Source organism: Engystomops pustulosus, chromosome 1, assembly GCF_040894005.1.
Source record: "Engystomops pustulosus chromosome 1, aEngPut4.maternal, whole genome shotgun sequence".
NCBI lineage: Eukaryota > Metazoa > Chordata > Amphibia > Anura > Leptodactylidae > Engystomops > Engystomops pustulosus.
The window spans coordinates 121,743,713-121,768,470 of NC_092411.1; the positions used below are offsets into that span (position 1 = coordinate 121,743,713).

Sequence of the window (24,758 nt, forward strand, 5' to 3'; positions counted from 1 at the left end):
TGACGTTTATTCGGTTCTTGTTCAATTCTAAAAAGTGCAGGTTTACCATATTTATCCACAAAATCTTTATGTTCTTGAGCTGAAAGCATAATTTTTAATCCAGCATCATATTTATCACACTTTTCTTCGCAGTCTTTGATGTTGATGTCATGCATAGATGTATGAATTGCTTTATTCTCCAACAAATACGTGTAACCATTCTTTGTGCAACGGAGTATCCCAGCTGAGACTTAACTGTAAGAAACAATTGGTCACTTAGCACGTTCAGTTGGTTGGCCCAAATGTTGTGCAGTTTGAGAAATGGTAATAATTGTCCCGGTCATTTTGTGATATGGGAGGTTTGCTATCCTTTTTCTCTAAGCATACTAAGGGGGGCTTAGTATGCATGAAATTTTGCTTGGTTCCCCTCAATAAGTCCTTATTTATTTATAAAAATATTTTTTTTTCTTCATATTTTTATACCTGCACCCCAAACTGCCTCTGCTTTGTTACAGCTCCTTTTTATGTGCCCCATGATCTTATGCCTTATTTTTTTCTAGTATTACCTTTGAGCCTTGAGAATGAATCGTAGTAACGGTGACCGCAACCAGTATTAGTGGTCACATGAATAAATCAATAGATAGGTGATCGGACTTCCGTCACCAAGATAACAGAAATAACGATTCATGCTCACCTAACAACTTGGAGAAGACACTGTCTTGATTGACACAAATACAGAGATCACATGATTGGACTTTTGGACACGTAATCAGATTGGTGCTCTCAGGATAATGAATGAAGCAGTTCATGCGCGTCTGAACGATTGAAAGAAAAGGAAGCTACTTTGGTGGCCATAGTAACAAGGACTTTGCGTATGCGCAGTGGCTGCACACATGGACACGGGACCTGCTGGTACAGGTGTATATGATGGATGCATTATATTTCTCTTTTGTAGAGCGGTTGGGATTATTTATTTTTATATGTTTTTCACTATATTGCATTAATTTGTATGTAATCCATGTATACTGTTACATACTATGTAAATTTGATAAAGATATTTATTAACTAATGTTTAAACAGGAAATTATGTCACCAGTGGGTGTATATATATGTATGTGCATGTGCACAATTGTTTGTATGCTTGACAAAGATTCATGGCGAATCGAAACGTTGCAGTTTTTTCATGCCTGTGTGAATAAAGGTTTATCACCTTTTTCATTAAATCAGATGCTGTCGCCTTTTCCTTTCTCTATTGGATCTTATGTAAAAACACCATATACTGCTATACAGTATAACAATAAAACACAATAAAGCCTACATAAATTCGGTATCACCATGATCGTATCAAACCAAAGAATAAAGGAGATGTAATGAGTTTTTTTTGTCAATCTCAACACATTTTTGTTGGAATTTTTTTCCAGCTTCCCCGTACACAGCATACAATACACAATACAATACAATAAAGCTTTTTTTTGATCCCTTAAGAAATTGTGTTGTACATGGCTCCAGCATTTAGAGTACACAAAATAAAAAAAATCATAGTCAGAAACACAGAAGATAACACGGTAAATAGTGGTACAATATGGCTTGGGGGGTTTTCGTTGGAGGGGAAAGCTGTGTTATTAAGTTGGTTTGGCTGCTCCTAGAGTCCACTTATTGTAGAAATCATTGGCTATTGGTCTAAAGGAGTTTTGAAACCTTGTTGTTCGGCAGCTGATCTAACTGTACCGGTCACTACTTGTGCTCCGTTGTTGGTACTAGTGCAATAGTACTTGGTGCAATGGGTGTGCTGCATTTCCTGCAATGGAAATAAGCCTACTAACCTGCCAAATGCTATTGATAGGGCTCAGGCTATCGCCTTCTGGTGATTTTGGCCAGCCTATTATATCCTTCTTTTTAAATAACCCTCCCCAGCAGACAACTATCGCAAGCATTTTATGCTAGGCCATTGATTCCTAAAACATCTTTAGGATTTTATTACAGATGTTTCCCATTTCAGGAAATAAAATGTTATTGTTTGTAAAATGAAAAGTTATACAATTTTTCAATATACTTTCTGTATCAATTCCTCACAGTTTTCTAGATCTCTGCTTGCTGTCCTTCTATAGAAAGCTTTTATGTTTACTGCACGGCTCATTAGTATCACAGAGAGTTAATCAGAGCTGTGTGTTATAACAAGCCGTTCACCTGTGTGACCATGGTCAAATTTCTGTCCACTGGAAGCAAACATAGAAGCTTTCTATAGAATGTCAGCAAGCAGAGATCTAGAAAACCATGAGAAATTGATATAGGAGGTATATTGGAAAAATATATAATTTCATCAATGTTCGCTGTCCATTCTAGCTTATCATCAATTACAACACAAAGATACTTATAGGTATGGACCTGGTTGATTAAGATAGGAGCAAGGGCTGTTTTTTTTCCTCCGTAGGTCTATGACCATTTTTTTAGTTTAGGCATGTAATAATAAAGAAACGTCACTGAGAAGTAAAATTTGTTACGGAGAAAATAAGCCTTCACACAGCTTTGTACACAGAAAAATGAAAAAGTTATAGATTTTTGAAGGTGGGGAGAGAAGAAATAAAAAACCACCGTGTCCTTAAGGGGTTAAGCAGTCAGTCTTTGATCACCCGACAGGTTTTATATTTATAATTTTCCCATGGGGCCACATGAGAAATGGTTTGGAAGGCTGGACTTATATACTTAGTTTTACCCAATACCTAATGCCACATATCAATGTGTCCCGCTTCTTATTATGCCCCCATTCATAATTTCACTATGCCCCCTCCATTATGACCCCATTTATAGTGCCTCTTTTAGAATGCATCCTCTCCTTATGCTCCTTGCATTATGCCCCTATATATAGTGCCCTTTCTCCTTGTGTGCCCTCTCCTTATGCCCTCTTTTATACTGTCCACATATAAATAGTGCCACCTCTCCTTATACTCCTTTTATAATGCACCTTCCATTATTCCCCCCCATATATATATATATATATATATATATATATATATATATATATATATATATATAGGCCCCTTTCCTTATGCCCCCTTTTATAATGTGCCTAACAGGGACCAGGTATTTGGTGCATCTCAACAAATATCTGGAAAACAGGTAAATCCCTTTCCTGAAGTGCCATTACTGTCAGTTCTCCCTGGGCCCATGGGTGCTCAAAAAAAGATATCTTGAGATGCTGCTTGGTAGCCTCCTGAGCGGTGATACCACGCCACTGGGGCTCTGATGATTGTCCTTCACTATCAGTATGGGCTCTGGAAATGTCCCATCTTTTCCTTATGGAGGAGTTGTCCGTTGTAAAGCCAGACACCCATGAGAGATTTCTGCGGGTATGGGAGCCTTGGATGCACTACCGGGAGTCCGAGACCCTCTTTGGAGGATAGACTCACCAACCCGATCTCGCCCTGCCAGTCTTTCCTTTCCTCTCCCTTACCTAACTCTTGAGTTCCCCCGTTACCTTGTCTACCTACCCCTACTTTTTCTGTGTGCCCCTCTGTGGTGTCTGTTAAGTATGTCGGTTGCTTTGCATCACATCTCGAGGGTTTACCCACTGGTATTTGCAGTCTCCTTCACTGCCTCCTAGAGAGCGGGGTAGGAGGAAAGGGGGTGTACCAATGTGATAGGCCTAATAAGGGACTAAGCTGCAATAGCTCGAAACGCGTCAGCTGAAACCTTGTTCTGCTTATCATGTTTTAATCTCTAAACTAATAAAGAAGCAAGATTTTAAGGAAGTGCCGTGTTCACCTTGATTGAAAACAAAACTGATTGTCACCATGTACCAGCCAGCCCCCATTACCTCAGGGTCCAGCTTATATAATAACATGCAATGGAGATGGCAGAGACTATAATAGATAAGTGACTGTGTATCTACATAGGAATTTGAGGGGCAGTGGTAAATAGTGAATCAAGCCATTTGTCCCAGATAGCATGGAATTTATTTTCCTTTTTTCGCTGGATAAATATCCACTGTTCAGGTGAAGCAAAAACTTAATCAGTCACTGTACTAAGTTACAGGCATGAAACTGTTTTGGTCAGGGCCAGTGATTGACAGGAGTTAACTCGGTGCACCAAAACATTGGTTAAGATTTTGACATCAACCTGAAGCAATGTTATTGGCCTGTAAGATTTTCAGAGGGTAGGGTCCTTTCCCGGCTTGGGGATTACTACTATACGTGCCTCAGCCATGGAGTGAGGCATATATTTTGCTCAACAAGGGGGCCAAATAGTCAGCATGTTGCTAACAGAATTCAGGCAACAGCCCGTTAGTGCCAGGGGGTTTAAAGTTAGGCAAAACCGTGACAGCCTCAGCAATTTCCAGTTCAGTAATGGAGGCCGCCAGGGCTGTGCAGTCCTCAGGAGACGGAGTGGATGGCAGGGGTAGAAAGGTATTCAACCGTTTCTTAGGCCATTACAGCATACGTAGATTAGTACAAGGTAGTGTAAAATCTCCCTCTATGGTTCTGTAGGACAATGTTGGCATCCCTCTGATCACAAACCTCAGTGACAACTGCAGGAGCCATGTCATCCCTAACCAGACAGAGGGACTTTGTCTCTAATCAATATATATTGTTCAGCAGTATATATATTAAGTAAAGTAGAAAACAAAAGTGATATTAAACAACTTCTGTCCTGTCCCCAGAATCCCTCGCTATCACACATAGGAACATGGGGGAACAACAACGATGCCAAAAGATTCACACACTTGGGACCAGCGGGCGGTCCTAACCAGGTGAATTTAATCATACATTATCAGGAGGAATAAATGATGAAAAGCACAATCCAGGGGTCCAAGTAAAGATACTCCAGTGTAATTTAGTAGGAAATACAGTTTTTACTATAGGAGATATGCCATTTTTTTCAATAAGGCTGCTGCAAAATTCCTGTCATCACACAGCCAAGTACAAAATAGCATTTTGTTCTAGGTACTGCCACTAGGGCGGATTTTAAAATGATTTTATGAAGAAGAGTCTTTTTAAAGATAAGCAAACTCCTACTTTTCATGTTTTAGGGCACATATGCCATTGCTGAAAACAACAATAGAACTATCTGTTCCAGAGTAAGTATAATGCATGTTATCACAAAGACAGTACAAGTAACATTAGTTTAGACCAAATTGATGTTATGTAAACAGGGTTAATCCAGTGTGAAAAATATTAAAACATCCATGTATGAGGTTCTTCTTTGCATGAAATTAATCCACAATACACAAATATATATCAAGTTCTAAGTATCTCCATGATTTTTTTCCCATGTTTCTTTATAAAATTCAGTGCAGTTTTGATGTTATGAATTCAGTCAATTCCCTAAACATCAGAAATAAAGCAGCGGTCCAGTTGTCATGACAGGTTTTCAACAATTCTTTTGCTTTGGAGTTGTTGCTATGGTACATGCATACACAGCACTATGGTGATGCCTGTACAGAATGGTGTCAGTACACATACTGCTTATATGAACTGACCCAGCTGGATGGAAAGCTCCACTTTGGGAACCTCTGCAGTAAAGAGTCAAGCTCAGGTGAATGCTGATTCTCTCCAAAAAAATAATGCGAAGCAGCTGCAATGGTGAGTACGCCATCAAGGTGTCCATCTGAACACTGGAAGAGAACAAAAAGTCAGTGTCTTTATGATATACAGGAGATATTGGGGGGGGGGGGGGGCAAACTGTGCTTCTGTATTATTGCACTTTAATTAAAGCATGAGTCTCAAAGCAACTCTTTGCAGTGCCAGCACTTCAGTTCAGATGGCAGACAGGGACTCCTTGCATTATATCTATGATACAAAGACTCCCAACACAGGTAGCCTTAGACTGTGTATGGACACACCCCTATGACAAAGTAAAATAATAACAAATAGTTGGCAAATATCACTTTAAATATCTACATACTTGTGAGGAGAATCGCTTGTAAGATTAAAATTTAGAATATTTATATATACATATATGTTTGTTTGTTTTTTTCTTTTCCTGCTGACTGGGAGGGGTGGGGAGGGAAGAAAAAGGAATAAGAAAAGAAAGAAAGAGAAAGGAAGAGGGAATGATAGGGTAAAGAAAAGTACTATGATATCAAGATATTCATTGTTGTAGTTATATGTCTATAATTGAATCGTATAAGTGAAATTGGCATGTTTATGCTAGATATTTGAGATACTCATGTAATAATATACAGTGGTTTGTTGATGATGTAAAGACTATCTCAATTGTACTGAAAAAGTTTATTGACAATGAACATCTTGTTGATGCTTTTGCTTGTTAAATTCTTCCTTGCTTTTCTTATGGGTTTTTGTAATATTTTAAATATTTGAAGAAAGAAAATACACATAGGAGATCCAGAACAGGCTAAAGAACGAGTGGCAAACACACAGCCTACAGGTCAAGTCAACCCAGGTCTTGTGTTATCTGACCCCTCACCTTTCTCACCTTTCTCCCCCCAAAGAAGCAGCAGTCTTATAATTTACTCTTTTCCCACATTGATTGTACGCGCCAGCTCTAATGCCGGCAGATGTGATGGATGTGATCACATCATGTCTGCCGGCTTCAGAGCAGGCGCGTACAGCCAACGCACACAGGAGTATTGAAGAAGACTGCTGATTCTTTGGGAATCCAGGCCTAAAAGGTTATCTGACAAAAATCAAATCTTATTCCCAAAAGTAACCAAGAAATTAAGTTACTATAGCACAGACCAATGAGGCTTGACTGATGTGACTGATCATTTTATAGGTCTTCCTTTAATAAAGTTTGGCTATATTCACTAAAAAGAGCGACTCAAAACAAGGCAATGTTTGCTTTGTAGTGCAAAAAAAATATATAATTTAAAATGTTCAATTTGTATTTACAAGAATACAAAGATCACTGAAGCCAACTAAATTCAGACCAGCAAAAAAAGATGTGAAAAAGAGAGAGTTAAAAAATGAAAGGATTTGGAATGCAGTTCTGGGTGTGAATTGGGTGGAAGACATTGTTATTTCAAATCAGAACCAGCAAGCACAAAACAACTCTAAAATATGGGAACTATATACAAAGCATTCTTCACATGGGTGTATTATGAGCCATGCAGAAGCTGAATATTAAGTTCCAGAGATAGAACAGGACTCTATCAGAGGAAAACTGTTTCTAAAGGTTACTTTCCATGACAGAAACAGGACACTGCTTACCTTAACTTCAACCCAAAATTTCCATGCTGGAGCATGAAGACCATGGGAATAATATATAAAATAGTCTCCTCCATTACTAGATGCCGGTATGCCATCGCCCAAGGACCAGCTGGACAGCACACAAGTTTCAAGTGGATGGATGTACACTGTGATATGACTGGGTCCTGCCAGAAGGGAAAGATACTTAGAAAGTTAGAATGCTGAAATTTCAGCAAAGAATAGAAAATATAACTTAACGCTGTTAGGTTATAAATAATGTTAAGCATCATGTATTAATAGATCAGGGTACTTACCTTTAACCTCAAAGTTTAGACGCAAAGCACCCCAGGGCATTTCTTCTTTGGATTCTAGTTTAAAATCCATGTCCTCTTTTACAGGAGGATGTGGAGCAGGAATGTACCAATTTTTTCTGTTATTTAGAGAAAAAAAATAGAATATAAAAATTGAGCTGCTGTATTCAATTCTTCATACAGTGAGTGCGTACATCATCCATACTACATATAAAGCATTTATTATCCTAGACTACTGCCCTCATTCAATTTAAAGTGAGGTAACAATTGTAACTAACCAGAACAGAAAACATTCACTTTAGATACAATCTATAATCGTACAATTCGTATAAGCAGATATCGCAGAATGGTAATACGTACTAAATATTAACATTAATATGAAACAGATAATACTAACCTGATTAAGCGGTGCACAGGGAAATACCAAGGAAACCCACAGAAGGGTTCAACATCACACGGGGCCCTTACAGAGTCATTTAATTCCAGTATATGAGGTGTGATGTGTGTTACTCCATTGTAATCAAAGCCATTTACCCATATGCCGGAGTCTTGCTTTACCACATCTCCATTCAAGTTGTGAAAGACCCGGGATGTGTGCTAGGGAAGTAGAAAATAAATGTTAATAGATATTTCAAAAGAAGGTTTATATATGTGTGCTCACCCTTCAGTATAATGGATGAAAAAAAATGGGTGCAAAGAATCTGCCCTTGGTATCTAAAGACAGGTTAGATACAAATGTGAATATAAACCTACTACACCATTTCTCAGAACTCAGACGGAAATTGTGTTTTCAAATGGCAACAAAATGTATTGACACATATGCTTATACTAGTAAAACCATTGAATAAAAGCAAAATCTAAAAACATGTGAATAACAGTCAATGTGGAAGCCAGTCCTAGTCACAGATATAGTTCCACAGTGCAGGGTCCTCACAGTGACGTTTTTACAAATCTGTTTAAATAACTGCTCTCAATTCACATGTGTTCTGCTTGGTAATGGTTAGCGGGCGTCCTATTTACAACACACCATGTTAAACATATATAATAACTATTGATGACAGACTATATTGAAAAGCTATGGCTACAACTTGGATACAAAATAAGATATAGGTGGGCCCACAACCAATGAACATATATAGTGGATACGGAAAGTATTCAGACCTCTTTACATTTTTTACTCTTCGTTTTATTGCAGCCAATTGGCAAGATCATTTTTTTGCTCACTAATGTACACTCTGAACCCCATCTTGACAGATAAAAAACAGAAATGTAGATATTTTTGCTAATTTATTAAACAACAAAAACTGAAATATCACATGGTCATAAGTATCCAGGCCATTGCTGTAACACTGATATTCAACTCTCATGCTGTCCATTTCCTTCTGATCCTCCTTGACATGGTTCTACTCCTTCATTGGAGTCCAGCTGTGTTTAACTAAACTGACTGGACTTGATTAGGAAAGGATCTGCAAGGAAGAATGGCAGAGGATCCCCAAATCCAGGTGTGTAAAACTTTTTGCATCATTCCCAAAACGATTCATGGCTCAAAAAGGTGCTTTTACTCAATACTGAGCAAATGGTCTTACTGAATACTTATGGCCATATGATAATTTATTCAACAAGGAAAACTGAAGTATCAAAAATATCTACATTAGTTTTTTTTTTATGTCAAGATCTCCTGGGAGAAAAGTGTACATTAATGAGCAAATAAAAACTTTTTTGATCTTGCCAATTAGCTGCAATGAAAGAGTAAATATTTTCTTTACCCACTGTAGATAGAACCTAGGCTATTGCTTAACATTACTGCTATGTTCCAAATAAATGTATGCACTAGGTAAATCTACAAGAAATATAATACATCTGCACTACAATAAAAGTCCATAAGGAGAGTATGTATGATATAGGTATAGTATAGGTATAATTACCTGTAAGAAGATTCGCTTTGGCTTGGGGCTGTCCATATCGCCACTGTAAGGAAAAAACATCCCAGAACACACAAGGATAAATGTGACACCAGACAGAACAGCCAGAAGCAGCATTATTGTTTTGGTACTCTTGACCAGATAAATGAATTTGATCTAAAAGAGAACAAACCACATCCAAAAACTATACATTTAATAATAGCATTTCAGTATGCACTCCAAATTCATATTTTTCTAATATTATTTTCTATAATCATTCTCAATGTTAAAAATAAAAAAAATATATATAATATATCACTTTAATGACCAGACCATTTAGCTAAAATATTTACTTAAACTTTTAAAAACATTTTTGTAATAAAAATATGACCCAACCAAGAAGTTTGGTTCAATCAAACAGACAAAGGAGAGCAATTTTTCCATTTTATATATTCACACACAGAATTGGTTTATATTAAATTAAAATTGTACTACTGGGTACAAAACAGCTTTATCTAACATGTGATTCATAAGTATAACAAAAGATAACCTCCAAATGTACTTACAAAACATGTCACTAAAATGACAGTACAAATGACGAGGAAAGAAGCCATTACAACGTCTGGTGGGATTTCTGTACCACTACGGCCCAATATAGGAGTAAACATTTCAAAAACGGCCCATACATGATAGGTTGTGTGCAAATAAGGGTAAAACAATCCAAGAAGATACACCGCTATGTATCTGAAAGAAGAACCTGTTAACAAAAAGAATACATATTATAAACTGGAAAATCTAGGTGACAACATTTAATGAGCAGAGAGCTTTGTGTGACGTACACAGAGTGCCTCTTATGACTAGCTATAGGAATATTTAGTACGATTTCAGCAAAGTAACATACCGTATATACGGTATATACGGTAGGTCACAGCCTCTCAAGAATGTAGCCAGCCAGCCCCTGCCCCAGTGTATATAGCTTGCCAGCCCCTGCCCCAGTGTATATAGCCTGCCAGCCCCTGCCCCAGTGTATATAGCTTGCCAGCCCCTGCCCCAGTGTATATAGCCTGCCAGCCCCTGCCCCGTCGTTCAGCACAACAATACCGGATGGATCGCACAGAAGATCTACGGGTGCCACCCAAAGGTGAGTTTTGATTTATTTATTTTTTTGACTCGAGTATAAGCCGAGTTTGGGTTTTTCAGCACTTTTTTTTTGCTGAAAAACTAGGCTTATATAAGGTAGGTCTTTGTGAATATTAGAAAATCTTGTTACTGGCAAAAACCAAACTAACAACCTAACCCTAACCACAATACAATAAAATAAAATTTCTGAAAATTGCAAGACTAATATGTCTGACAATCAAGACCATTTTATAATATAGCACTAACTTTATTCTTGGAAGAGCTACTGAAAGGCTTTATATACTTTATTATGTACAAGACATATTCCAGTAAAGGGGATGTTAAAGGATAATTCTAAAAACACATTTTTCCCTTCCCCTTGATTGCATTGTGGGTAATAAAACTGTTGCAATACATTCAGTTCACTACAATACAGCCTGGCTTATCAAACCCCATCAGGACTGTGTTGTCTTACTGGTTACTCAAAATGCATCAAAAGAGCATAAAATGGCCAGCTAGACACTGAACCATCTATGCCTGGGAAGTTAGTATGATAATCCTTCTCCCAATATTCTCCTACAGAATCCTTTGTGATACTGTCCATGCAATTACATCATCAAGAAGTGAGAGAGACCTTTGGTCAGATATACAAATACATGTAATACTGAGCAGGTCTTCAGGAGATCACATGAGTCTTCAGATAGAAAGTGGTAATTGAATAAAATAATACTCACAGACTTACTGGGGGGTAGCAATGCATTGATATAATGAAAGAGGTGGGGGTATCACTGGAATGTGTTTTTAAGCAGTTTAGCAAAATCAAGCATGGTCTGCACAGATTACATCAGTACCTTGATGAACAGATTCTTTTTCCGCAATTAGCTTTGTGACCAATGGGAAAATCACCCACATGGCGAAGAAGTAGGCAGAGCACAGGCCTTGCTGCGTAAGAAGCATCATTGGAATGCCCCAAGATAGTAAGGAGACATCGAAGAACAAGTCTCCTAAATACTGCGTGCTTGTATTCTGAGGAATATAAAAAATAGGTTCTGTCAATAAATATGGGAGATGACACATTCCATGTATAAACGGGTGAAATACAGTAAACATATGGTGCAGTTATGCTGCGGCTGGCCACATCCAATTAACAGATTGTGCTGATAATTAATAGTAACAGTATTAAGTTGCCATTTAATTTACAGTACCATGAATAAGAAACAATTATTAAATCATTTTCTTATGAATTATCAGTAATCTGTATATTGGATGGCATCACCATATAGTTGCACATTTAGGCAGTCCTGGGTCATCTGCTCTAGTCCAAGAGGAGGGTCAGTAGAGCGCTTAAATAACATCCAGGAGCTTAGGGACTTGTACAATGGAAAACCTCCATAAAATCCTCACTTAAAAAGTACTCTTCCCATCACCACCCACCTCTGTTGCTATTAGCCTGCAGTACTTGTTAAAAACAGTACTAAGGACATCTTCTAGAGGCAGCTTGTTAGACTGGAGGTAAGGGCCAAAGGAAGATTTAAGTCTTCATTTATTTATTAAAAATAATACTTAATGGAAACCCCTTTAGGGATTAAAAGAAAAAAAATTAGTACTACCCTAATTCCTGCCTCAGGTAAAGTTTTGTAAACCTCTTTAACCCACTGTATCTAGCATGTGCTGTTTATTTTTTCTATGAGCAATTAATTAACAAATATATGTCCCAATACCTTTCTTGAAACATTTTTGGAACAAGGTTAAAGTTTCCAAATACTGATATGGAATTAACATAGGCTTCTTAAGCAAAAATTAATTAATTACAGCCCCACATGGAATGGAAGATTACAAATGATATAAACTTACAGTAAAGTAGAAGGCTTTAGCCATGGTGTGCATTAGAATGAGTTTCGCAAGAGCAGCAGCCCCATACAAAGTCACAGCAACATAGAAGTGTGTATACCAGGACAAGGAATTGCCAGTGAGAGAAACCAGCACAGCTAGAATGAGGACAGTAACAAGTGCCGAAATCCAACTTGTTACATTGATGAACAGTCCCACCATGAGGTCTCGGGCATAGTTTTTACCTAAAGCAATATGACGAAACAAAAGTCATTTTTAATGGAAGAACATCAACAAATACATACAGATAAACATATCATCTTGTAGTTAAATGAAACATTATTGCCTCCATATACATTTGTAAAGCATACCTCCTCTTCTGTACTTAATGGTCTTCTTGCTAAGGTAAAATAGTGCAGCTGCTGCTATAACATAGTTTATAATAGTTCCAATGCGCGCTGGATAGGACACCACAAACATGCCACTGACATCAAAAAAGACTAAATTGCCATGGCGGTACTCTGAAGAATCAGCAAGCAGGGGAGAGGATGCCAAATACCGCAAGACACCCAGTATATTGTCACCTAGGAAAACACAGACATGTTATTCATGATAAACACTGAGAAAAGTATGAATGTTGGTTGTAGACATCAGACTACTTATTTATTTGTTCATTCTATCAGAATGAGCAAGCACTAATTACTGATTTCCTTGGTTAATTGAGGCTGTGCTCCTGATCAAGTATGGTACTCAGCATTTTCTGCTTAGCCACCGGTAAAACCTCCACCAAATGTTATAATATGCTGGCAGCATAATGTACACAAATTATTATTTCTATATATTAAACTATTAACAGGATTTTCCCATTTAAATCTGTATTCTAATGAACTAGTTTGTGCACCAAGGTCATGTCCTCACAGAGAACTGCCGTTCTTGCCTAAATCACCTACCTCTTCCTCCAGTGTAACCCTGTTTTACGCCTTACAAGAAAGATCACCTACTTATATGAGAGAGTGGCCAAGGTAGGAATAGCAGTGCTGTGGGTGCTAACCTTGGTACAACAACTGCTTCATTAGTTTATGGATGAAAATGGGACATTCTCAGAAACTGCAGAAATATGATGACATGGTGAGGGAAGAGAGAGGGAAGAGAGAGGGAAGAGAGAGGGAAGAGAGAGGGAAGAGAGAGGGAAGAGAGAGGGAAGAGAGAGGGAAGAGAGAGGGAAGAGAGAGGACCATAGGAGTGAGGGCCCTGCTCGCAAGAGCTTACATATGATGTGCATTTCCTCCATAAATGCTGCCAACAGACTAGAATGCTTGTGTAGGTGGTAGACTCCAAAAATAATACTGACACATTGCTCCATAATGGTGGATGGTAAGGATAACAGCAAATGTATATTTTTTATGTAACCCTGACAACATTACCATAAGTAATGAAAACTGGAATGGAAAAGCTAAATGGAAAGCATCACTTACCTGCCCTCTGGATAGTGTCCGTATGAATCCGGTCTGCTGTGTCATACTTTGTGTGATAAATGTAGCCATTTTCAATAAAAGCCAAATCAATGCCTGCAAACAAGGGGATATGAGAGTAACAGTTATATGAATAATATGTGTCACAGAAACTAAATTATACAGTGTATACGAAGCATGGCAGTGGTATCTTTTTTTTTCTTTTTTTTTATCAGAGACCGGCAGTATGCAATAATATTTTTTCACAGTTGGGAGGGGGGAAAGGCACTGTCCATTTTAGAATGAACCAATGAAAACCAACAAAGTTATTCAAAATTATCTGAGGAATAGGGAATCCTGGTATGTGATCTAATACATTTATTAAAACAGATTTAAAACATAATAAGCTACTCATTTTAGAAATGAATCAGAACAGACCTGGTATATTGCCAAAATCCCTGTAAATACGGAAATCTGTATCTGAGGGAATAATGCCGCTCTGGAATACTTCTTGGGCTACCACAGATGCAAACGGGTGAATAGCAGCTGCTGAATAGGCTTGTACAAGCCATGGATTTTCCGGCCCTGCAATGATTATAAGAAGCAGAATATAGAAATGGTCTTCCCTACAGAACATGCAATAGTTAAGCAATTTAAAAACACATTTTTCCATTAAGGGATTCCTAGCGAGCACTTTTTTCTTCACCGAGAAAACATCAGAACAATTTTTACTATGTAGTTATGTAATGTCTAAAGCAGAGATCGCGATAACGCCTCTACAAGCGTCTATGACGCTTGTAGAGGCTGATTTACTCCTCCAAAAAACCTCCAAGCGTATAAATACGCTTGGTGGTTATCTGCCTGCTGGGTGCTTGGCTGCCGGCGCTTGCTGCCCAGGATCTCAGCTCACGCCCGCAACACTCGGCAACACCCACAATATAGTGCTGCCCCCTCCTCTCCTGCCGAGCTATTTTGCGGCTCCGATGGAAAGTCATGTGACCGGAGCACAGGTCACATGACGTTCTACATCTGCCGCGGGCTGAAGCAGTGAGTAGCTCCGCCCACCCCCCCATGGCTGTGTGCGACCGTGCACACAGAGCTATGAACAAGATCGGGCTGTCTATGTGACAGACCAATCTTGTAGCCAGAGCAGCCCCTGTATACAGTGAGAGGCTGCAGGGAAGGTGCTATATGCATCCTCCCTGCATGACTCTGTATACAGATCACTGATAACAGTGATCCAATAGACTGTTACCATTAGGTCACTGTTATCTGTGATCTATATATAAGTTTAGCAGGGAACACATGTGACCTTGTAAAAAAAAAATGTAATTAAAAATCCTAAAAAATGACAGTAAAAGTAAAAATTAAACAGTTTAAAAAAAGCGTTATGCCCCCAATCCCCCCCCCCAAAAAAAAAAATTGAATAAGTTTAGCGGTGTCAGGCATCAGCCAGGTCTATGTGGGAGGGGGTCCTGGGGGTGGAGTGCGGTGGCCAGCATCAGCTCTGGCCCGCTCTGTGGGTGGGGTCTGGGGCTCAGCGTCAGCCCTGGCCCGCTCTGTGGGTGGTGGTGTGAGTCTGGGGCCAGCGTCAGCCCTGGCCCACTTTGTGGGTGGTGGGGTCTTGGGCTGGTGTGGGCTCTGGCCCTCTCTGTGGGTGGGGTCTGGGGCTCAGTGTCAGCGCAGGGCCGCTCTTTGGGTGGTGGTGGGGGGTCTGGGGCCAGCGTCAGCCCTGGCCCGCTCTGTGGGTGGAGGGTTATTGGGCCGGCGTCAGCTCTGGCCTGCTCTGTGGGTGGAGAGTTATTGGGCCGGCGTCAGCTCTGGCCCGCTCTGTGGGTGATGGTAGGGGTCTGGGGCTCAACATCAGCCCTGGCCCACTCTGTGGGTGGTGGTGGGGGTCTGGGGCCAGCGTCAGCTCTGGCTCACTTTATGGGTGGAGGGGTCTTGGGGGGGGCGTCAGCTCTGGCCCTCTCTGTGGGTGGGGTCTGGGGCGCAGCGTCAGCCTTGGGCAACTCTGTGGGTGGTTGGTGGTCTGGGGCCAGCGTCGGCCCCAAATAGTACTATAATTGTCCCAAGAAGCTACAAAAACATGGGCTGTAACAAATTTTCTTCTATAAATAGACATCTATAATAATAATAATCTTTATTTATATAGCGCCATCATATTCCGTAGCGCTTTACAAATCATAGGGGACAAATTTTACAAATAAAATAAGACAGTACAGGGTAAAAACATAGTCATATGGAACAAAAGTCTATTAACACTATATACGACTAGGAGTTATATATTTGTATTACTGAAAATTTCATACTCCTCCTCGGCTGAGATTACTCCTCAAAAATGGTGAGAGGAGTATTATTACCCTTATGGAAAAATGTTAGTGCGACCTCTGGTCTAAAGTAACTTATGTGACCAGGTTACATACCAGTCTGAAATACTAGCTCCTTCCCTCCTACTCCTGCAGCCTCCAGGTTGATGAAAGCCCGAACCAGCTTTGCCCACTGGTGCTGAGTGATGAATCCATGACTGCCCTGTACAAAGAGAATCCAAGTGATCTGTTACCTTCCTGACAGGGCCATTATTTTACAACCATTGCCATTCTGCTTTACCAATGCAACAAGCCAGTTTCAACCAGGGCCGTACATAAATGTGATGTATATGGAGTGTTCATCTTCCATGCATGGGGGAGTATTGCAAGGGAAATTTACGCCTTTAAAAGATGAAGGTCTTTATGCCTTTGATCACATACACCAGCAGCCTGAGGGACCTTCCAGGTTGTCTAAGGGTATCTGAACAAGTACATGTGCACACATAATCCTGCAGCATAATAAAATAGCATTGTAGTGTATGGTATTTATGACAATCCCATGCACACGTTGCTAAAAAAACGAGGAAATGAGTGGTAGCTGATGCATGTGGTATTGCAGCGGGATTACTGTTACAATAAATTTCACAACGCGTACAGATACCCTTAGTATTCCTAGCAACAATAATCAAGATGTGACAACATATGCTAGTGAAATATTATCACTTAAAGGAAACCTACCACTTCTGATGGTAGGTATGAGATGTAGACACCGGGCACCAGCTCAGGGTGAGCTGGTGCCGGAGCTTATCTTAGCGAGTGTTTTAAACCGCTATATTGCGGTTTAAACACATTTTGATTTACCTCTCCGAGGTAGCTTCGGCGGTGCGCGCGGCCGTGCACGCGCGCGCCTCCATACCGAGTGCCGGAGGCGTCACGCGCGCATGGCGGCGCGCAGCGCCGAAGCTACCTCGGAGAGGTAAATCAAAATGAAGTGGTAGGTTTCCTTTAAGAGTATGCCAATATTTGTTAATTTCTTAAAGTATGCCACAAGCACAATATCTATTACCTGCAAAATATTTTCTTCTGCTCCATTGAAAAGGAATACGATTCCATGTTTTAAAGGGACAGATGCGCTTGACAAGGAACTCAGGGTTTCAAGCATGACAGCACAGCTCACTGCATCATCACTGGCACCTGCGGTAATAGTACACACCAAGAATCAATGGTTATGGATTGAGTTTGTGAAAGGGAAAAACTATGACAGTGATAACAAAACAATGTGAACAGCAAAGAAGTGGGTCTCATTGGTGAATGACAGAAAAGTAAAGTGCTAAGGAATTTGATGTCGCTATATAAGATTATTATTAATAATAATAATAATAATAATAATAATAATAATAATAATAATAATAATAATGTGCACCCCAGCAACCAAACTTTGAAAGCTACGTATAAGGCCGTATTCACATGACCGTAGGGGGACATATGAACAGACCCAAGATGGTGGGCATACATACATCCCCCATAGACCGGCAATGGCCACATGTGCAGCACTGTACCGCTCTGTACACGGGAAAAAGATAGGACATCCCCCTATCTTTCCCCGTGCTATGAGCCGTGTGGGCATATGTCAGTGAGAATGCGCCCTAAGAAGAATGTTTAAAAAATAGGAAGTCTATACAATGTAGATTTTATTAAAGCAAACCAAAAAATATTAAAAACACTTAAAAGCGCAACATCATGTGTACAAAACAGTACAATAAATCCCTCATATCAAAAAGATGGTACAATAAAGATAAGGAGCATTAAGACATGTAAATGTCCTACACAATAAATATATCAATAATAATATGGAATGGATCAGGGAAAAAGAGTCATGGACAGTTCTAAAAGACAACAATCTAGTCAGCGAATAATATACATAAACAAACCTATTTGTCCCCATGTCCAAAGTGTATAATTACCTATAACAAAACACCATGTCGGGATGTCATTACTGACATGGGAGAGGCAGTACACATAAAACATGACTGACAGGCACTGACAGTATGCACTGATAAAACGGTCAAAGGGTAAAGAGAGAAAGGTTATTCTGCCACCTGTCCAACATGAGAAATGTCAGTACTATACAGTGATTAATCAGTAGCATATGTCAGGACAATATTTGTTTATACTTTACATTTTTCCTAGCAGAAACCGTCATATAAAACATGCAAAGGCTTTGACCCTTGTCCTTATTTAAGGGTATCAATACCATCCTTACCAGGGGTGTTGGCTACAGAGTCAAAGTGGCAATTTGCTAGCACAGCATGCTGTGCCCCCCGAGCTGGCTCCAGTTTTACAGCAATGTTAGTTATATTATCATAGTAGCTGGTAAATCCTCCAAGAAAGTCTATGCTGAATGATCCGGTAGGTCTTTGGATATCAACAGTGATTTTGTGGAGCTTGCTGCTCTTTTTTTCTATTTCCTTGATCTTGTCCAATAAGTAGTTGACTGCAAGAACTTCATTTGCAGGGCTCCCTACTGTCCTGGAGTCAATAGAGGTAATGTGTTTCAAGTAAACCCTGCAAAAGAAAAATTAAAAAAAGAATTTGACAGCACCAAACCCAAAAAGATCACATTTCAATGATTCCTTATACACCTTAACTATACTAATGAAATTAGCAGGATTGAAATGTACAAATGTAAAGATCCTTACCAGACTAGTGGAAAACGGAGTGCCCAGGATGCAAAAACAAGCAGGAATAGTACCTGTTCTGTTTTTTGCGTCTCATGAAGTTGGCTCATGCACGGGGCTGTGAAATTCAGAGCTGAGTGCATGAGCCTACAGAAGCAAATGAGGATGTGTGGTAGCTGTAGAATATATATGGCTGTCCTCATTTCCTTGTCTTGTGCAGGTAGCCTAATAGTGTCAGGCAACACACCAAAAAATAAATTGATCATTTATAATAAAAGATCATGAGTATTATCCAGGACGCTACCTCTACGATTTAGCTAATGTTTGTGTGACTTCTTCTTAGTGGTTATACATACCATAGGAGTAGTAACAGGATGCCCTGTGTAGAGTCTATTAGCTGGCAGAGCCAACCACAACTGGCCACATCACATAGTTGTGATAAAATACATGAAAAAAACAGTCTAAAGCCTAAAGTACAACTATAAAGTATTAAAACTTTTGCCTAGCTCTTCACTAAGCTAAAATAAGCAATTAATTTACACTCATTAGCGATCTGCAGCCATTTGTCAGCTAGCAGTTACCTTGTCCTACTGGCACTCTTTGTTTATTTGGTTGCCATAGGAAACCGTAGCTAGACAAAGGAAAGGATAGAAGGGTGGGTGGATGTTGTTGGGAGATCACATGCATACTCCTGATCAGTAGCTTCTGTAAAAAACTCCAGGATCTGGAGAGATGTCATAAGCACGTGACTGATCACATGATTCAGGTCATCCAATTACATACCAGGAATAGGATGTAGCAGAGATGTTTGTGTTTGAAAGTTTGAATATAGTAGAAATGTGTTTTGTGAAAGTTTAAATGCACCAATAAAGCTGGAGCTCAGGCTCCCCATCAGTTCTAATGAATGGCTATCAGATCCTGCAAACACAGCACAGTGTATATACAGCGAAACCTCTGTGAGCAAATTACATTGTTCAGGAAAGTGGTGGCCTGCAGATAGAGTTTAATGGCAAAAAGAAAACCAGTGATTGAATTTAAAAAAGTGTCTGAAATCCACAGTCTCATTGTGATGAACTTTTGTGTAGTCGCCACTGAAATCCAAATTTCATTAAAGACAGTTTACAAAGGTCCATTGCAGCTGCATTGCAGAATCCTCTGTGTAGTCCTAAAGGTTGGGCTTTGGTTTGGATGCATTTCAAAAAACAACGTATGACTTGTCTGTGCTGCAGAGTCCTCAGCTCTTGGCCCCCACCTTTGTGCTCATGTACAGCTCCTCCCTCTCCCACTGAAGGAGCAGGAGGGAGGAGCTGTGCTGGAGCACAAAGGTGGGGGCCAATAGTAGAGCAGTCAATAGCACATACAAGTCACATGTTGTTTTTTGAAATGTTTCTAAACCAAAGCCCAACCTCTAGGACTACACAGAGGATTCGGTCAGGGTGCAAGGTAAGTTCTAACACACAATTATATTGTTATGCAAATGTTCAGAGAAAGCAAAACGGCATATTTGCAATGCAGCTGTAATGGGCCATTGTAACCGGTCTTTTGTGAAAATGAGGTCCCCGGTGACAGGTTCCCTTTAAGCAGTATTGTCCATGTTTTTCTCTTCTATGAAACAATTATAAAATATACCTGTTTTGACTTACATACAACCTAAAGTTAAGAACCAACCTAGAGAACAAATCTTGTATGTAACCCAGGGACTGCATGTATACTGAAAATAATTATCCAAAACAACACCCTTTATATAAAGTTATACTTTATCATGTAGCACGGGTGTGTCTCCCTCATAAAATCTGATAGTTACCTGACGAGCAAACAGCAACTAAATATGTAAATAACTTTTAGCCATATTTGGAGGAGATATTCTGTCTTGTAAGAACAAGTGAAAATACAGAGTGGTAAGGAAACCATGAACAGACATGTGCTCATAACTAAAAGGATGGGAGGATGTCACTTCTATCCTTCAAGTAGATGAGGTGTTACACTCCGAGTTAGACAAGTCCTGAACAGGAATCTGGAAAATAATATGCATGGGAAATGGGTGGAGGTGATGGTTATCATGTAGGCACAGTGAAACTGAGAACACCAAGAGATTAACAGCAATCAATATAGCGAGAGGACAAGGTCACCTCATGCACCATACCAAATAACCTGACAGCAAAAGACTTGTTTACTCTACATACAATGTCATCTGTGTCTAGTCATTTCAGAGGAGGCATTTTTACCCTAATTATTGGCCACATTGCTGTTCTGACATTGACTTCTGAACACAAGATCTGGGGTCCCACTCCCCATTATTGATGACACGAGGGATTGTCATAAATCCCATACACAACAATGCTACTTTAAATTTACCACGCTGCAAATCTGCATGTGATCCGCACTGTGCTTGGCCATCCCCAACTATTTCTGGCACTGTAGGCATTATAAGGGGCACCAGGATACATGCTTGACCTGTCACCCCTTCAATAAAGGGGAACAGGACCCTGCACCTATCACATTGCGGGAAAGGGACAACTACTGAACATGGGACAAGGTCTTTCATGCATTTGGAGGGAGAATTGGGGCTACAATGCAGAACTGCTGCAATGTGTGGAATCATGGGGAGTGTGGGATAGACAACACGGGTAAATGAGGGTGTGCACATTACAGGCCAGACCAGTCTTACAGGCTTCCCTGCAGTGTATACTTGCACATACATGAACACCCCACAGCAGGGTACAATGGTAATCTATGCACCCTGCATGATGTGCCTGGCCATACATACACTGCATCCCCATCAACCTGCAGATGCCCCCCTCAGTTACCTGGCAGAGGTGGCATTGAAGCCGGTGTCGCGGGTACCCGGTGTCACCAGTTGCCGCAATGATAAGTGCACCAGCCCTCTCATCCCGAGCACATAGAGCAGCAGAACAGCCGGGACTGCAGCTCCAAACACCAGGCTACGGCTCCGCGCCTTCCGGTTATTACCACCGTTATCTTCCCGTCGGTTCCCATGACCGGATCCTGCCCCAGAATGTAGCACATTGTGCCGGGACCTACGGACCGCATACCCCGTTCTATCCATGCCTGAAGCACTGTAGCTCCGCCTGCCGCTGCCATGGAAACCTCCAGCCAACCAGAAGACGCGCTGTCATTGATTCGTCCAATCATCGTGCTGTGGGAAGCGGAGAGTTCCAGGTCGTCCTTGCCGGCAAATTACAGGAGGCGGAGAGGGTCAAATTGATCAACTGAATTGATCATAAGCGTAGACTAAGCGCTAAAACTGCCCAGATCTGTACTTTCATTGTAGAGATCACATCTAGCCATATACTGGTCCGGTTATTCTGAGGATAATTTCCTAGTTTTTACCATTAAAGTGGTTTCCGAAATTGGCTCCTCTTCTTGGCTCCGGGCGGTTGAATAAAAAGAAGTTGCTTAGGGCTGATGTACACTACAGGGTTTTACAGACGTGTGCTAGCTTTATTTTTACAGCTATTGGACACAGCCTGCATCTTCTACCAGACTGAGAGTAACCTTCCTGCAGACCAGCTACCTTACACCAGCTTGCAGAATCTACTGCTGTTACGTTTGCCTGTTGTCTGCTGTTCAAAAAAGAACTGTAAGTTGATTTGCACAACGTTGCCTCCTACAGACACCTCAGGGGCTGTCCCAGGGAGAAACCATTGCATCAGCCTCTCTCTCATCTAATTTCTTGCACACACCACCTGCTGGAGACCTGCCAGGCTGTAGAACAGTCCTCCGGTCACCATACCAAGCCCATGCCCCAACTGCCAGCCACTCTGGTATTCTGGGCCCAGCTGCCTCCAGGCCACAAGAAAAGGCTGGGCCCCGGGGGAATGTTGAAATATCTATCTTGCAATGTTCTATCTCTCTTCTACTGTATTTATCTCTCATATATATCTACTGTATATATAATCTACTTTATAGTTTTGCATCTAGAAATCTCTATCATCTTTCATATTTATCTTCTATCATAATAATAATTCCTTTAATCATATACCACACACAGATTAAGCAGTGATGCACAGAGCATGCCAAATCAGTCCCTGTCCACAATGGGGCTCACAATCTAATCAACATACCATTACGTTTTGGAGTGTGAGAGGAAACTGGAGGACCCGGAGGAAACCCACGTAAACACGGAGAGAACATACAAACTCTTTACAGATATTGACTTGAACCCATGTCCACAGCGCTGCAAGGCTAAAATGCTAACCACTGAGGCACTGTGCTGCCGATCATCTATCTCCTATATTCTCCCATATTACAGATTGTTTTACCATACTAAAAAGCCTCTTAATGACTGTGACTGGTCATAGAAAGTTTGGGGCCCTAATTTTAGTTTTGCCCAGGACCCCACTTTGTCTAAAACTGGCCCTGCCTCCTGGTCGGGTCATCACTAAATTTAGCTTCAGTTAGTTTCTTCGTTGGCTGGAGAGGGTCTGGCCAGCTCTCCCATTCTACCTTTAAACTTCCTTACACTTTAAGACTGGCCTTGTCTTGCAAAAGTTTACAAATAGAAATTCAATCCAAGGCTCTGGGTCTTAGTACCTGTCAGTCAGTGTTCTTTGTGTGTGTCTCTGTGTAATGATACCATAGAGACTGCCATCTTGCTGCCCAAGCAACAGAGACAATCTGGCTCCTACCAGCCAGCCCGCTTACCAAACGACTAGGGCTGAGGCACTCTCAAATTCTTGCTCCAGAGCCAACCAATCCACTGCCTTGTTTGTGCCTGCAGGAAGGATCATTTACAGGATCGTGAATGGAGGTTTGTTTGGGAAGTTTAGTAAAGGAGGATGGCCCAACTGACTAACTGTGCTGTAAAGGTTTCACATACTCTTGAGCCCTGAACAACCAGTAAGTTCTTCCATCTGTTATGCACTAATTGTGCCGCCCCCCTCTCTACACTGAGCTCCTCCCCTTGCAGTCCCAAGCCTGGCTGCCTACATACCAACCCACAAGATGCCGTCCCAGCCTTAAGCAGCAGGGGGTGCCGCCCGAGGAGATTTCCTGAACTTGCCTCATGGGTGGTATGCTCCTGAGAACGGGCAGCACAGAAACTAAGTCAGAGACAAGTTAGGGTCCACTGCACTTAGAAGTAGGAGTTAAAATCGCAAAATCGGAAGTAAGGTGAAGCCAAGTACACAGCAAAAAATCATTATTTGGGAAATCAGTAACCCTTGTAGGAACTAGTACATGAAGAACATTTATTGCTCAGGCAATCCCCATGGGGATTAGGTACACTGCTGCTCAGACCGGCACTTTAGACCACCACTTGGACCAGCATATATCTCCAGAATGGGGATCCAAAGACCCCTTTTCTCAGACAGCCAAATTGAGACTAGGCATTTTGGAATGCAGGCATTTTTAACATTATTTATGCTGGCATTATTTGTTTATCTTCTTTATATATGCATTCTGGAGGAAATGGGGTAATTAAAATACTAAAGTCTTAAATTTATGTATTTACTAAATAGCATTACTTACAATTTCTTTTACTATTTACTGCTATTTTCTTTTACCATTGGGTAATATCGCTTCTGCAATATACTGCCTCCAAAAGGATAAAAATTGCCAAATAATCACCATGTCATGCCAACTGATCTGCACCAATGGGCATAGCACTGATTAAGGAAGTTAACAGTAGATGTCTGCTGTAGTATTATTATTATTATTATTATTATTATACAGCAGACATCTAGTGTTAACTTCCTCAATCAGTGCTATGCCCATTGATGCAGATCAGTTACCATGACATGGCTATCATTTGGCATGTTTTATTCTTTTGGAGGCAGTATATTGAAGAAGCGATATAACCTAATGGTAAAATGGTGTAAGCCAAAAGACAGATAACGTGTATGTAGAGAATTTAGTACATGAACACTCTCCATACATCATTATGACATACACTCATCGGCCACTTTATTAGGTACACCATGCTAGTAACGGGTTGGACCCCCTTTTGCCTTCAGAACTGCCTCAATTCTTCTTGGCATAGATTCAACAAGGTGCTGGAAGCATTCCTCAGAGAT

The 24,758-nt window shown here is 40.5% G+C and overlaps 1 protein-coding gene across 3 annotated transcripts; it reads right to left on the reverse strand.

The window, feature by feature from the left end:
• Positions 1-5,046: 5,046 nt before the first annotated feature.
• ERMP1 (endoplasmic reticulum metallopeptidase 1) lies at positions 5,047-21,873 on the reverse strand. Of its 3 annotated transcripts, none has more exons than XM_072152121.1 (15): positions 21,531-21,873; positions 18,309-18,610; positions 17,112-17,239; positions 16,163-16,268; positions 14,175-14,321; positions 13,761-13,853; positions 12,657-12,869; positions 12,310-12,530; positions 11,307-11,481; positions 9,903-10,093; positions 9,361-9,513; positions 7,833-8,032; positions 7,439-7,554; positions 7,146-7,309; positions 5,047-5,590 (listed from the first exon to the last, which is right to left on the reverse strand). In XM_072152121.1, the coding sequence occupies exons 1-15, from the start codon at positions 21,788-21,790 to the stop codon at positions 5,426-5,428; spliced, it is 2,634 nt and encodes an 877-aa protein (XP_072008222.1). In that variant the 5' UTR covers positions 21,791-21,873; the 3' UTR covers positions 5,047-5,425. The 3 variants fall into 3 exon arrangements, with proteins under 3 accessions (XP_072008222.1, XP_072008239.1, XP_072008230.1); XM_072152138.1 differs by having other exon boundaries at positions 21,777-21,852; XM_072152129.1 differs by lacking the exon at positions 21,531-21,873 and adding an exon at positions 20,528-20,662.
• Positions 21,874-24,758: the final 2,885 nt, after the last annotated feature.

Bases quoted from the DNA above. Each gene is read 5' to 3' on its own strand.
- ERMP1 (XM_072152121.1), bottom strand. From the start codon at position 21,790: ATGGATAGAACGGGGTATGCGGTCCGTAGGTCCCGGCACAATGTGCTA. The intron at 12,531-12,656 runs GTATGCTTTACA...ATATTGCTTTAG, and splicing joins CATTAAGTACAGAAGAGGAG to GTAAAAACTATGCCCGAGAC. The intron at 7,310-7,438 runs GTAAGTACCCTG...CCCTTCTGGCAG, and splicing joins TCTAAACTTTGAGGTTAAAG to GACCCAGTCATATCACAGTG.